The following is a 16,150-nucleotide window of genomic DNA, read 5'->3' as shown; positions in this document are numbered from 1 at the left end:
TGAGGAGCGCCGCTCTGCAGCAGTTTCCAATGCTGTGCGCAGTCTGTGTTCTTTAGCACACGCCTGTAAGAGATGGTGGGAAACGGGAGTCCTCAGCTGGATTTAGCTTTTCCTACATACATGCCTGAAGAAAACATTGTTTTATGAATATTATAACACTTGAGGGAATTAACAATTGACTGTTCTACCTTGTAAAAATGTTACAGAAATAATTACGTGGAATGAGCCATGTAAAACTTAAGACTTTATTATGTTTAGTTGAAACTCATGAAAACAGTTACGCTCTTATGCACCACATCTGAAAATGTAAAATATAAAACCCAGTTTTGTCTTATGATACTGTAACAGAACAGAGTATGTAAAAACAAAGTGTCAAGTAGAATCCCAATCACACTTCACATTTCAGCAAGGCTGTCTTCCTGCCTGTTTTCCCTAAAGAAAGACGGGACCACTGAGGGTCTGAGAGCTGCAGGGACAGCTGGGGCACAGCTCTTCTCCTCCAGCCCCAGAGTCGCACAGGTGAATGATGGGAGCAGGAGGTGGGGCAAGGCCAGTTCATGTGGCTGGAAGGCAGCATCGGCAGGCACAGCTTCTCACTGGATCAGTCCTGGCAATTAAGGGGAGGGGGGCCTTCTCACACTTAGGAAGGTGGGTGATCTTCCCCCCGAATGCTCCGGTACTTGGCCATGTCTTCTGGAAACACTTTAGAAAGTTCCTGAATCAGCAGGCTTTTAAATTTCTACAAACAAAAATAGCTGTGTCAAAAAAAAATCCAAAATATAGAGAGCACGCCCCCTCCAAGGAGGCCAAAATCCCAACTGGGCCACCCAAAGGGATGGCCAATTACACAAGTGTCTGCAATTAAGGTGGTACAGGGACACCAGATCTCTGAGGGACCTATACTCCTCCCCTCCAGACAGGTGCTCTCACCACAGTGGAGATGACTTTTGCAGGCCACACTCACACCAGAATTTTAAGTAACACTCACTAAAACAGTTACTCACTGGAATCACACCGAAGTCACGTGTGCAAACACCTCCCAAAGCTTTCCCAAGCAGGGCGAATTCATCATCTACTGACAACACCATGGTTCTCCAGTCACTCATCCCTCACATCTGTCCTACCCTAGTCTCTGCAGCTGCCCCATGTGCCTGCAGCCCAAGCCTCTACTCTTATGGGCCACAGGCCAAAGTCAGGAAGCCACATGCTGCTTCACTACAACTGAAATAGTTTTCCCAAGTTTTAACCTGTGCCCACTGGGGACAGCAGGCTGCCAAATCGTCCCTTGAGACTGTCATAGATCTCAGGTGAGACATGACACCACAGGCGCATGAGGAAGATTAACCACACAGGCACCCATAAATGGGCAGTACACTCTAGCGCAGGCCAAGGCAACAGGCCTAAGATGCTGGTGTGACCAGAGGCCTCAGTCCCAAGGGTCAACCAGACCACAGGGGACATTTTTGCTGGGCATCCAGGAAGTCCTCAACCCAAGCTGACGGGAGAGATGATAGATATATGGGCTCAATGCTAAGCGGACCAATCCCACTTCTGCGGCATATAATCTGACAAAGCCCGTCCTCACTCCTGCCACTCAGCTAGAGCCTTCTGAGCACCAGGCTCACTCTGTACTAGCCTGTGCACAACAGTCACAACCAGCACATGTGTACCCGGCTGACAACAGGCAGGTAGTGGGCAGCATAGGGGCAGACAATGGAACTTAAATAGCAGGCAGAGTGGACAGTGGGTAGAGAAAAAAACAGGCACCTGATCAGCACCCTGAGGAAAGACACCTGTGAGCCTCTCAAAGGAAGCAAGGCTCACGGCGCAAACAGAACAAGACCAGGCCAAGGAGAACAGAACACAAGCCAGGGCCTGGTTGCTAGCAGGGAGCCCAGAAGACACAGGAGTACACAGTGCTCTCTTTGCAGGCTACACACATTGCATCTACTGAGGCCAGTAAGGTCCAAAAAGAGAAAACCAAGCACCATCTGAACCACATTTCAGTGACCTAAGAGAGACAACTATAACTGCAGTGCATGTTCAGGACACAACTCCCTAAATCTCATCGAGGCAAAGTGGCCAAGTTCTCTGTGAGAAGTGACATGGGAGCTTCTAGGGGTCTGGAGGTCAGACACCAGAGACAGCATAAACCTTCCAGAATTCGACAACTGCAGCCCACTGGCACAGAAAAGGCCTCCAGTCAGGGTCAACACAGAATCGTACCAGGCACACTGAATCAGATGTCACCCAAAGGAAGTCAAACAGGAAAGCCGAACCAGGGATCTCACCAGACAAAGTGTAAGACTGCCTATCTGTTCTCTTGTTTGTCACAGGACAACCATTACACATGCCAGAAACCCTGCTGGGTGGCAGTCAAGAGTCCGTCAGGCATTCTTGCACACGTGCTAGGTGCTCTCTCGAAGGTGTGCACGCTGACACGACTGGCTGTCTTACCTTCATTGTGTCAATCTTCCCCTTAACTTGCTCATTTTTAGCCAGAGCCCTCTCCAGGCACTCTTTGGTGTAGAGCTGGGGATTCCGACCTTGATCGATGTATCTGCAAACAAGAACATCTCAGTCAACTCACGGCCAACTCACCTAACCTCAGGTTTCTGGAAACTAGGACCAAAACAAAACACCTCCAGCAGACACACCTTTACGAGGACAGTCTAGGAACCAGGTTCTTTCAAATTCACAAACTTACCAAGCAAGCACCACTATTTCTAGCAGTTCATGCATCAAGTAATGCTCACTATGAACCCCAGAAAGCATCACAAGCTGCACCCCTTTACATCTGTTCAGCACTCACCACTCACAGTGCATCTGCATAAAAAAAAGACACAAGCACACATATGCTGCTACCTTCTGGATCCTTAGCTGTATGATAAAGAAGTTCTGGAAGTTAACTGAGCAGGAGCTCAGGCTTGTGACAGGCACAGCTGAGATGTGGAGTCCACGCCAGACCAGCCTGATTGCTCGGGACATGCTGCATGTGGAAGTTAAAGGGAGCAGCAGGGGAGCCACAGGCAGGACACCGTGTCCATCTTGTGGGAGAGGGTGTTCTCAATACACTACCTTACTGTACACACTCCAGTGAACTAATGCAACAGGGTGCTTCTCTCCAGTTATTCCAAGACAATACCATTATGTTGACAGTGTCAACATGTTTAGCCAAAACGCCATCATATCCTGATGACATGAAGCCCACTGCCCACAATATCCAGATTTTACCAAGGATGGACTACCTGGCTATTTCTGTACAGTGGATAAATCTGAATCATTCAGCTACATTAATTATGCATTATAGAGAAAGACTACCACCACACCAAGGTCAGTTAAAAAAAAAAAAAAAACCTAGAAAATAAAAATATATAAATCAATTCAGGTTAATAACCATTAAACTGGCCTTTATGACAAACAGCAAAATTACCAATTTCTAGAGTTTCCTTTTCAGTTTGGTGTATTTGTAATAATGTAATAAAAGCAGCAAATTCTGGTTACTTCTAATAAAAGCATTTCAAACAACAGAAGAGCATGAAAGGCATACCATTCATGTGTGTTAAGTAAGCATGTGGCTCCTCAACAGCGTGGGGAGGCTGCTGTTTTCTTAGACTCAAAAGTTCAACCTAACCACTGTGGATGCACAAAGCACAACACTGGGATGAAGTGCTGAGAGGTGATCTTATCGTTGCTCTGGACCACCCATGTGCCTATCAAAGTGTGTGCTGGCAAGGCCGTGGGAGCCTGTATTCCTCCCACAGTGCGTGCACAGCCCACCGGGGAAAAGGCTGAAGGCACATGCTCCTTGAGTTTGCAGGCCACTCTTCCCAGCCACTGCTCTTCCTAGGCCACAGGACTCTCTGGTAGAAAGATGGCTCACCACAAACACCGGACTGAGGTCTGCTTCCTCCCTGCAGTGGATGGACCACCCCCTGGCCCAGTTCACCACAGGAACCTTCTCAAACACCAGACCAAGTTATTTTCCCAGATGTCTGTGTGTATATATATATATATTTTTTTGTATTACAGCTCACATGCAACTCTTGTTTTGTTTTTGTTTTCAAGACAGGGTTTCTCTGTGTATCCCAGGCTGTCCTGGAACTCTCTGTAGACTAGGCTGGCCTCAAACTCATCGAGAACCACCTGCCTCTGCCTCCTAAGTGCTGGGATCAAAGTCGTGGGCCACCACATCCAGCTACAGCTCTTAATGAATTATGAGGTTTTTCTCTGGCTTGAGGCTTTTCTCCACTGAACTTAGAAACCTGCTTTTATTTATATATATATATAGATATATATAGATATAGATACAGATATAGATATAGATATATAGATATATATATAGATATAGATATAGATATAGATATAGATAGATAGATAGATAGATAGATAGATAGATAGATATATTTAACAAGCTTTTGATTTCTCATTTTCATGTGACCAGTCAACAACACAACCCTGGTGTGACACTCACCCATTTTTAAACCCCACCAGTCCACTACATTCCATGAAGACAAGCATTCCTGTCTGCTCTGCTCATAGGCAGTTCCACAGCACCTGGGCCATGCCTCCCTCACATTCACTGACACACACAGCTAACCCAGATTCAGGGCCGACAGAAATCCACAGTGATACTCACTCAAAGACTTCTAGAGGCACCGTGATATCATGCAGCTGCTGTCTGCACTTGTCTATGTCCTGTAAGCCCGTGACAATGAAGTTCCTGGGAAAAAGGCAGAGTAGGGCAGATGGTTAGATCAGACTACAGGACAAGCACAGCTCACACACAGCACTGGACTTCAAGTTGTGATAGTTAAAAATGGCAAGGTCGGGGACACTGGGGCAGACAATCAAGGAGGCAGCTGGGTATAAGATAGCCACACTAACTAGATAAGAGAAAGATGGGGCCATGGGGAAAACAACAAAGCCAGTCTCAGCAGGTCTAGGCAATGCTCCAGCTTGCTTGCATCCCACAAAGTCCTCCCTGAGGAGGAGTGCAAGATACCCACTGCCCTCTACTCTGGACACATCTCAGCTTTAGATACATCCTTGCACTCAGCTTTAACAGACTGAACTGTGGGTTAACAATGGCTTCTAGGGCAGTCTCCCACTCCAGAAAGGGGACCATGGAGGTAGGGGGTTAGAGCAGATGTCCAGGTCCAGACACTAGAGGTAGGCCTTGCCTTTCTGCTGAGCTAGGTGTCTCAGCTGGGGGTGGCTTTCTTCTCCCAGCCTACTAGATGAACCCTGAATACCTGCTTGCTCTACCTCTGTCCTGGTGTTAGCCTTTCTCCCCGGGAGCACAAGAACCAAGACAGCTTTTAGTGGCTGGATCACAGGGCAGTCAGGAGACCCCTGCCACCCTCAACAGGCTTCACCCCTGTGCTGCTCACACCTGAACCCTCAGTTGCCACAGGATTCTGGGGACACCTTTGAACTTAAAAAAATACTCTCAATACTTAAGAATTTTCCTTCTGAACTCGGGATGGAGGTGAGGAAAGAGCAAAGCTTTCTGGAACATGTATCGTTGGATGGAGTACCCTCAGTCTGCAAGGAAGAAACCCACCCCTCCTGGGTTGAACCTCGGCTCCTTCCAGAACCACCCAAGATCACCGAGCTGCCCCAAGCCCTGGAGTGTTTCCCCTATATGACGGTGGGGCCTTCTCTTGGACATTTTGTTTCCCTGTCCACCATTCCAAAACCAGGCATCAGGACCAGCACAAAGACACTGGAGATACTGGCTTAAAAAAAAAAAAAAAAAACCCTCTGTGGCCTTCTTCCACAGCCAGACCTATGCAGCAGGTGGCCCTCGAGAGGTGCACGCTCCTCTTTAAGTTAGGAGTGGGGTCAGCCTCCCCGGTCGGGTGGGGTGGGGTGGGGGTGGAGTGGTGCCTACCTCCCCTTGTGGGGTTAGTGTAATCCCAGGCTGCCCTGTAGGGTCAGACTGGTGCCGGCCTCCTCCCCGGGGGACTCAGGGTGGAGCTACCCCAGCCCCGTGGAGTCAGGAGGGAGCCGCCTCCCCTGCGGGGCCCACGAGGAACGCCAAAGGGCCCCAGTGGTCCCGGGCCGGCGGGCAGGGGCTCGGCACCGACTCCCGCCCCGCCGCCACTCACAGTTTCTGGCTGAGCCCGGCCTGGCTGCTGGGCTGGAAGTCGCTGACGATGATGCCGAGCTGCCGAATGTTCTCCACGAACTTCTCCAGGTGCTCCTCCAGGTGGTCAAACTTCTCCGCCATCGCCAGCTCCGCCCGCCACTCAGCCGCAGCTCGCAGCGACTCGAGTTCAGCAGCCGCTCTCCCGCTTCCGGCTTCCGGACGCCCACTTCCGTTTCCTCGGGAGGAAGGGCGGGGTCTCCGCGGGGGCGGAGCCTAGTCGCTGGGGGCGGGGCCAGGCGAGGCTGAAGTCCTTGACCTGCAAAGTGCTGGGAAATGTCTAAAGTGGGAGAGAAATGCCTGGAGAAAACACAGCAGATAGATGTATGAGTAAAAGGGCGAGGATAATAAAGACGGGGCGAACATGAAAACTCTTAGCTGGTACCCAGCGTCCTTCACTGAAGGAAAACCAAGTCTCATCCGGGAAGGAAAGAAGAAAGCTAGAGGGAAGGAATAATCTGGGAGATAGGAGCAATTTTCTTTAAAAGATAAACAAAATCTGAGCCCAGTGAGATGGCTCCGTGCGTGAAGATGCTTTCTGCCAAACATGACAACCTGAGTCCAATCCCCAGGAACCTACGTGGCAGAAGAGAACAGAATCCTATGTGTTGTTCTCTGACCTGCATACATGTGCTGTATCACACGCATATCTACATACAACGTTCACGGACACAAAATACATAAGTAAATGTATCTAAATTGGAAAATCAAAATAAAGCCATGCTTTTTAAAACTGGCCAGGAGGCAAAAATCTCTTTCAAAAAAAAAAAAAAAAAATGCCTAAGCCCTGGCTGCTTTTCACACTCACTTTTTAAATGAATCAAACATTAAAGAAAAATGATTTCAAACATCCACAGACACTTTTGGGGCTAGAAAAGGAGAATTTCCCGGCTCAATTTAAAAGGTACGATGACTTTGATGTGAAAATCAGTCCTGAAGAGCTAGAAGCAAAATATAAGTCAATCAATCTTTCAGTCCTCATGAAAGGGTAGACAATGGGACTAGTCGGACAGAAGAACAGGGAGAAAGGGGGTGCAGGTAGATGTGATGTATAAGGGTTCTCTGTATTAGTCAGGGTTCTCTAGACTAGCAGAACTAACAGAATGAATCTCTATCCATATATATTTCATATGTATATGAAATACGTCTCTTCTCCTTTACATATTTCATATATATGGGAGGGGGGTTATTAGAATGATTTACAGGTTGCATGCAGTCCAGCTAAAGCAACAATGAATGGCTGTGAACAGAAAGTGCAAGAACCCAGTAGTTGCTCAGTGCATGAGGCTGGATGTCTCAGCTGCTCTTCAGTATGTGCTGAAATCCCAGAGAAGTAGTCTCTAAGGTGAGGGATGGAATAGATGTGCTAGCAAGGTGAGGATGAGCAGGCAAAGAGTAAACATGGATCCTTCTATAGGCTTCCAGTAGAAGGTGTGGGCCAGATTAAAGAAAGAGGCATCTGTCTTCCTACCTTAAAGGTCTCGATTAGAAGTGGACCCACCCACTTCAAACCAAGCAAAAAAAAAATCCCTCACAGGTGTGACCTCTGTTTCTGGATTGCAGTTAATTCCAAATGTAGTCAATTAACAACCAAGAATAGCCATCACAGTTCTCTAAATGCCCAGAACTGATATACTGGATGCATGTCTACTTCTTTCTATGTATGGGGCTGTTAGTAGACTGGCTGGTAGGGTATGGTATGGATAGTAAAGAAAGGCCGAACTTAGTGCAGGCTCCAGCAACAGGAGAGATGAACTCACCAGAGAGAGCAAGGGTGAACAGGCAAAAAGCAAAGTTTATTTATTTTTATACTTACATATTTATTATATTTATATATTTATGTTTATTATATATATTATATGAGCTGTCACCAGTGGGTGCGGCCCAGATTTAGGGTGCTTTAAATGTTCTGATTAAGGGAATACCTCTAGGCATAGTGGGGCCCACATCTGTAATCCCACTTGGAAGGCAGAAGCAGTCATATGTCTGTGAGTTCGAGGCCAACCAAGCCCAGTCTACATTCAGAGCTTCAGGACAGTCAGAGCTACATAGTGAAACCCTGTCTCACAAAGAAAGGAAGGAAAAGAAAGAAAATCCATCAGTAGAGTGCCCAGCAGGCTGAGTTTTAGTTTTTCAAAGGCAGTCAAGTTGACAAGCAAGTTCAGCCATCACAAGTTCACCCCTTGTCAATTTGACACATCATCACACCTCCTATGGCATGCTTAATTTACAAAATAAAACAATAACTAGGTCATAATTCTATCTAATGTGATATAACTATCACACACAACTGCAAACATGACATATTTTAGAATATGTCATAATGTCCCTTAGTGTCTTATAACTTAAATGTGATAATATACATCTACAACATTTGACCACTGATACTATATCACATGATAATAAAATAGAGGAAAGAAAATGCAAACATTGGCTTAATATATGTGCTGTGTGATTTTTTATTCATATTCTGACTAATAAAGCTTGCCTAGAGATCAGCTAGTTAACCATAGAGGCTAGGCATTGGTGGCACACACCTTTAATCCCAGCACTAGGGAGGAAGAAGCAGGAAGATCAGGAGTTCAAGGCCACCCTGGGCTGCAAGAGATTGATCCAGTCTAAAAGAGAAACAGAGCCAGGCAGTGGTGATGAAGGCCTTTAATCCCAGCACTAGGGATGTGGAGACAGGACTATAAGGTGGGTGGAGACAGGATCTCAGCACCCACATTTGGTACGAGAATTTGTAGAGGTAAGAACTCTCTAGTGGCTGCTGTTCTGCTTCCCTGATCTCTCAGCTTTCACCCTTGATATCTGACTAGGCTTTTATTAAGAAGACTTATTAGGATCCCACTTCATATATGTGGATGTATGCCCAAGCATGTTCACGGGGCAATGACAGGAATGGCTAGGGAAATATGCTGACTGTCCACAGAAACAGTCATCCTATATACTTCTCCTCGGCTGAAATCACCTTTCCACAAGCATTTACTGGGACACAAGTATCTTCACATCCTTCACCATTTGCAGAGATCTATTCACATACTTCTTCCCAGGTATCTTTCTCGCCAATTTTCCAATCACACTCTTTCCAAGTCCCTGACATCCAGCCAATCCTTTTTCTATAGCCAACGAATCAGTAAAGAACTGCACATCTGGCACTTTCTCCTTCCAAACAAAATGTAAATGTATAATCCCCAAGGTTCTGCCTACTGTGAGGATTTCCATTCGCTTGTGTCTTTCAGGGTTGTCTCAGGAGGAGACTATAATGCTGCAACTGTCCACTTATAGTTGGTGCCTGCATATAGTGCAGAAGCATCAGGAAACCGGGCCCTATTCTCTCTTCCTCAGTCAATTGATCACAAGGCATATAACATAAAGCTGTAGGTTCATGCTTTGGAGCAGAAGGCATTGTAACAAGAGTAGAAACCATGAGCCTTTGAGCAACTCGCGTGTGCCCTCAGGATCACATATACGCCACTTCCGTTTGATAAATGGATTAGTGCTGTGCTTGTCTAACTATGAGGCTTGGTGGATCAGATAATACCCAGCTCATGGTGGGCAGTTCAGATCACGTGGTAACTTGATGGGGCATTGTCAATTATTCAGTTTCCAGTAAGACCTAGCAGACCAAGAGTTATCTCTCAAAAGAAGAATAGTTGTCTGCAGATGATGGCAGAGGCCTTCAAAGGCTCCAAACAACATCCCTGTCTGCCACTGACACCTCAAGTACCATTGTGTCTGCTGGACTATGTGGTTCAAAGGACGTAGCTGCCTACACAGCAGCCTTTGTGTGTTAAAGAGCCTTCTGCTATTCCAGGCCCCACACAAAGCTAGCAGCTTTCCAAATCACTGGATATAAGAGCTGGAGTAACACACTCAGGAGGGGGATGTTCTACCTCCAGAGTTCACACAGACCCACTAAGCATTGTGTTTCTTTCTTGGTAGTGAAGGGCCCAGGTAACTTACCCTTCACTGAAAAGGAATGTTTCTACGTGCCCCACAGCAGTGGACTCCTAGAAACCTCCCCGAGGTAGAAGTCACTTGAACTTTGATTGTATTTATTTCCAATTCTCTCATGTGCATGTCCTTCACCAGCAAGTCCAAAGTGGTTGTTACCTCCTGTCACATGGCCCAACTAGCAATGTCATCAATAAGGTGCACCAGTGTGATATTTTATGGAAGAGACAGATGATCAAGATGCCTTTGAACTAAGTTATGCCATGGGCCTGGGGAGTTAATATACTCTTGAGACAAAACAGTGAAGACATACTGCTGCCCCGTCAGCTGAGAGCAAATTGCTAGCTATCACAGGGGAGCAGGACAGGAATGTGCTTAATGTACAATACACCCTCATATGAAAATTTTAAATAATGGAATATATTTTTAAAAGAAAGCAGTTGCCAAAATACTAAACAAATCTCTGCATAACAAACATCTCCTGGACTCGGTGGTTTATAACCTCAGATTTCAGTTTTACTCACACACCTGAGAGGTGGGCTCTGTGCGGCATTCACAGCACACTCTGCCGAATGTCTTTCAGCTGAGGTGGTGTGACCTCAGGTCGCAGGACTTATGGTCCAGATGGTTCATTCCAGTGTTGCCACATTAGTGGATGCTAGCTGATCCTCAGACTGAAGGCTATCATTCTCCTGCAGCCAGATGTCCCTGATGGATTTGGGGGGCATCCTCACCTCATGGTGTTCGGATGCCAGAGCATTCTGCTCCAGAAAAGCAGATTGAAGCAGCCCCGCCCGCCTATTATGACCTCACCTTGGAAGTCCCACTGTCGCCATGGCACATTCAGAATCCCAGGAAGGGAACATCAGCTCACACTCTAAGAAATCATTGTATTGGAAGAGCAGGGGCCGGGGCTGGGGGTGAATCTTCTGGAGTCATTTTTTATAAAATGAAGCCTGTGATTCATCCCTTTTGAGAAAAATAAATCATCCAGTGGGGTTTTTCCTAGGACTATGTAAATGATTAAACATCAGAAAATTTACTTCTGTAACTAGGATATTTAAGAAATAAGGGAGGGAAATCTCAAGATTTTTTTATACAAATAAATTTCAATTATATTTATGATTTTTTACAATGAAGAAATGTTATTTAAAAAAAGAATAAGGCATTTTCTAAACCTGGTAAATAATAGCTACAAAAACCTTTACAAGATATCAGATTCTTTTTTAAACACTAAACTTGTAAACGCCTCCTTCCTGTCACTACGGCTCCTGGGTGTTTATGCTGTCATGGATGCCAAGGAGCTTACTCTATGGTTCTGGTCTTAATCACAGTGGCAGCCTGGGCTCTTGTGTTCCTAGAGAAGGCCTACTAGGGCACTGGGAGAGCTGGAAAGGAACCAAGGTTTATTTTAGCAGGTGAGAAAGTAAAAGAAAGTATACCTTCCAGGGTGCTGTACAGACAGAACAGCACAGCAGAGCCAAGGCCTGCCTCTCATACCTGGACATCTAAGTCCGGTCTACCTCCTCTTGTACACTCCTGAGGTGATCTGGGATGATCTCCTCCCTAGAATAGGTAGTGACTTTCTTAGAAGCCATCTTTACCCACAATTCAGTTCGCTACAGTTAGATACATTCGATATTGGAATGTGCATAAAGGCGCAACCACAAAGTTGAGAGTTAACTGGGGGAAAGGGCAGCGATGCCTTGCCCCTGTTTCTCAGGCAGGGCTGGGAAGCCAGCTAGCTGGAGCCTTGTGAGACTGGCTTTTCTGTTCCCCCAGAATTCATTCCCTCTTATCCCAGTTTGGCTGTCTCTTACCCACCTGTGAGCCCCCTTGTTTTCTATCTTCCCTGTTCTGGACTTGGCTGTTTTAAGCCTGAGAGTCATTTAACCTTAACATTTGTTTACACCGTATCATAGTGCTCTGGTCAGGGTGTAGCCTGACTCCCAAAGGTTTATATGTTGTTCCCCAATGTGGTGGTACTGAGGTGACTGGAGTTCTAAGATGTGGGACCGAGTGTAAGGTAAGTAGGACCCAGGGGCTCTGTTCTCATGTATGAGCTAATGCCGTCTCTAGAGAGCCTCAACTACAGAAGATGGTTGCCAAAATGCAAAGGCACCCACCCCCTCCTGGGTTTCACGCTTCCTTTCTCTCCATGTGACCTCTGCATGTCTTCTTACATGTCCTTTCTTCTCTCTCTCTTTCATGTTAGAATGCAGCCAGGAGTTCTTCCCAGCATGCTAGTAGTGTTCTTGTACCATGCAGTTCAGTGACTGAACTCGTGAACCAGATAAATGTCTCATGTCAGTTACCCAGCCTCCGGTATTTTGTTATAGCAACAACAAAAAAATTGACAGACACTTCATTTCCCTGATATGTTATAAGCATTTCAAGACAATATTCTAATCTTATCCCCTAGAGCCTAGCACATGTGTGATTATGATCCATGAACTATTTTTTGATCATCTGAAGGCTAAGGGAAAGAGGCAGGGCAGGAAAGATAGCAGAAAAAAAACTAAAGTTTGCCTAAATTTCCTTTGCAGCTGTAATTCTTCAGACTTGCTATAACATTCCTGTGGATTTAGGTCTGGCAGCAATATGCCTTTCAAATATTCCAGAGAAATGGATGCTACCATATGTTTTTCTTAAGACTCCATCTGCCACGTCCCTCTCTTGTTCATGCTCAGAACTTGGTGGGCTGTTTCTGTTGCCTCCAGAACAAGAAAGCAGAGCTTGTGGTAGGACCAGGTCTAAGAGAAGCTTCGGTATAGACATGTTGCCTGGACATGTTCTCCACAACTACCTTCTCTTGCCATCTGAAGCCTTGTCTAGTAATAGCCACTTCATATCTACTACTGTGGTACCTGTGAACTGGTCCTCCTGGGCTCTATAACAAAACCCTGAGTGCTAGCCAGCTTAAACCACAGAAATAGAATGTTCACAGGCCTGGAACTAAAGTCTTAGATCAATGTGTTGGGGGAGCTCAGAAGACTGCTTCCTTTGTGGTTTTCAGAGAATGTGATGGCTAATCTTGGTTGTCAACTTGACTACATCTGAAATCAACTAAAGCGCACGCAGCTGGAGCACTCCCCTTGGGGACCACACCTTCTGGTGGCAGCCCACTTACATGGAAGAAGGAGGCTTTGCTTCCTGCCTGCTTGCCCTCACTCTCATCGACAAGTCCCTCTGTCCTGTTGCTGCAGCCTGTATTAAATCCAACACTGTCAGGATTCCAATGTAGACTGAAAAACTTCAGCCCGGCAGGAATCCTCCAGGACTTGTCAATAGAATAGTGATTGCAGAGATGCCCAACCTCCCAGACTGAACAATTACCAGATTCCCAGGCTTTTCATATCTGCCTTTCCACTGTGAGACAACCACTATTGGACTACCCAGACCATATCCTGAAAGCCAGTCTAAGAAATCTCTGAGTCCTAGCCCTCTCCTTGTGTATTTGTCTGTGTCAATATTTCCTCTTTTTATGAGAACATTATTCATATTAAACTAACACTAGCACTGATGATGTATATTGCATTTCCCTGGGAAAGATGTCACATTCTGAGTTACTGGAATTGGGACTGAAAGGCAAAGTATTGGCTCAGGACCCCCAAGACCAAGTCCTCAGACCAACTTCTCCACACAAAGGAGATTTATTTGCCCCACAGGGGCAGAGGGTCGGGTAAGAAACAAAGACAGGATATAGAGGAAAGGGGAGAAGGGGAAGAGAGCAGGGGTATTTGTCCTGGAGGACAAAGGACCGCCTCTGGTAGAGGGGAGACAGACATGGCACATAGGAAAACGGTGGTTTATAAAGGAAAAACCCCATGTAGGATGAAGTGTCTAATTTTGATTGGATGGGTTAACTAGGTGAGCCAAAGGGAGTTTTTGATTGCTGGATTTTAATACTTTGATAGCTGGACCTTGGTGGTCAGCCTCAAGAGGAGGAAGTGGCCAAATGTGGGAACAGACCTTGGTGACTAGCTTGGTGACCAGGAATGTAATTAACAGTTTTTAGCAAGGTGGGGGAAGCGGGGATTGGAGAGAAAGGCAATGCCTGCCAAAGCCATATGCTTGAGTGGAGCAGTGTCCATTCAGGGATACCAGCAAGTCTAAACCCTGCCTCTTTTCTCCAGAAACTGCCACTTGTCCAGACAGTGACCATGAGACACTGAGTTTACTTTTGTCTAGCCACAGGGGTATAATGTGGTAACCATCTGACATTGCTGTCAATTGTAATTCTCCATCATCTCAAACGACCATTCCCATCAGCTCCCTGTCTAGTCTCTCCCCAGTGATGGCAGCGAGCCCAAGAACAGAAACTCAAAGGTTTCAAGTCCAGCATTTAAGCTGGAGACTGAGACACAGCAGGTGCAGAGGTTCAGAGTACTCCTGAAGCAGTTCCTTACAACGTGTCCAAAATTACGGATCCAGTGATGACAGTTTTCTGCTGAGGCCGAAGCACGTGAAAACTGCTCAGATCAATGTTAGCTTCCCTGTGCTGTACTGAGCCATGAAGCGGTGGCTGCCGTCTCAGCGTGAAGCATGCCACATACTTGTCTGTAAGAAATGTTTGACAATTTGAACAGGGTGGACTTGAGGTGGTTTTGAATGGTATCTCCTCCGGAGTTTTAGGCATTTGGACACTTCTTTCCCTTTGGTAGCCCTGTTTGGGGAGGATTGGGAGGTGTGGTCTCTCTGAAGGGATTCTGTCACTGGAGGCAGGCTGTCAACTCCCAGTTTACCCTCTGCTCCCTGCTGGCTCCAGTTGTCACCTCTCAGCTTCCAGCTCCAGCCGCCACGTCTCCACCCTGACGGCACAGACACTTGTCCCTCTGGAAAGGTAAGCCCAAATAAACTCTTCCTTCCATAAGCTGCCTCGATCATGGTGTTTTATCACAGCCATAGAAAAGAAACAGGGTTACAAAGGTGAATGAAATTAAGGCAGGGAAATACCAGTAAATCAAAAGGCATGCTGGGAGCATGGTGCACATAGGAAGTCCTGTGCTGGCCACAAATGTGTCAGCTGACTGTGCTTCTGAAGTCCCCAGGAGCTGACACTGGGACATTTCTTCACTTTGAACTCCCTGATCTTGGAATCTGAGCACTACGTGTTCTTTTTTTTATTCATGTAAGGACTATTGCCTTATCAGTGCTGTCAGTCCTTATTCTTGTCGTTTGGAACATTTTTGCTATTCATTCTAAGTTATTCTAAGAACCAGTTTCAGTTTAGTTTGTGGGGAAGAAAAGCAATTCTCCTACTAAGAGGGTGAAGCAGCTGGTTTCTTTTGCCTTTCTTTGTGGATTTTCAGCACATTAGCAGTTCCAACAAAAGGGGAGATTTGTAACTCTGCCATGGCTGTGATGATGGTGATGATAGTGGTGGTGATAATGATGATGGTGATAGTGATGGTGATGATGATGATGATGATGATGGTGATAGTGATGGTGATGGTGATGATGATGATGGTGATAATGATGATGGTGATGATGATGATGATAGTGATGGTGATGATGATGATGGTGATGATGATGATGATGATGATAATGATGGTGATGATGATGATAATGATGGTGATAGTGATGGTGATGATGATGGTGATGATGATGATGATTGTGATGGTGGTGATGGTGATAATGATGATGGTGATAATGATGATGGTGATGATGATGATGATAATGATGGTGATGATGATGGTGATGATGGTGATAATGATGATGATGATGGTGATGATGATGGTGATAGTGATGGTGATGATGATGATGATGATGGTGATGATGATGATGGTGATGATGGTGATGATGATAATGATGGTGATGGCAGTGATGACAGAGTCATACTGTCGACAATCTGATATTTTTAGCATATTCTACAGATTATCTCATTTATTCTTTATAACCCTAAGATACAACAATTACAATGTGAATCTCTCATGTGCAAATAAATCTAAGCCATCTTTTCCCTAAGCACAGAATTTGAAGGTCAAATAATTTCGCTGATGGAAGATATTTTTAACCATGTGCCGCATCACTACACAAATA

The 16,150-nt window shown here is 45.9% G+C and overlaps 1 protein-coding gene across 1 annotated transcript; it reads right to left on the bottom strand.

Annotated features, from left to right (window-relative positions):
- Window positions 1-222: 222 nt before the first annotated feature.
- On the bottom strand, window positions 223-6,361 carry Med10 (mediator complex subunit 10). Its single transcript, XM_036207131.1, has 4 exons — window positions 6,114-6,361; window positions 4,640-4,723; window positions 2,458-2,560; window positions 223-739 (listed from the first exon to the last, which is right to left on the bottom strand). Exons 1-4 carry the CDS (start codon window positions 6,233-6,235, stop codon window positions 641-643), a joined length of 408 nt encoding a protein of 135 aa, XP_036063024.1. The 5' UTR covers window positions 6,236-6,361; the 3' UTR covers window positions 223-640.
- Window positions 6,362-16,150: the final 9,789 nt, after the last annotated feature.

The sequence above is a fragment of the Onychomys torridus genome, chromosome 15 (assembly GCF_903995425.1).
Source record: "Onychomys torridus chromosome 15, mOncTor1.1, whole genome shotgun sequence".
NCBI classification, from domain to species: Eukaryota; Metazoa; Chordata; class Mammalia; order Rodentia; family Cricetidae; genus Onychomys; species Onychomys torridus.
The sequence above is the reverse complement of the archived record's forward strand: the minus strand, read 5'-3'. Positions and strand labels throughout refer to the sequence as shown.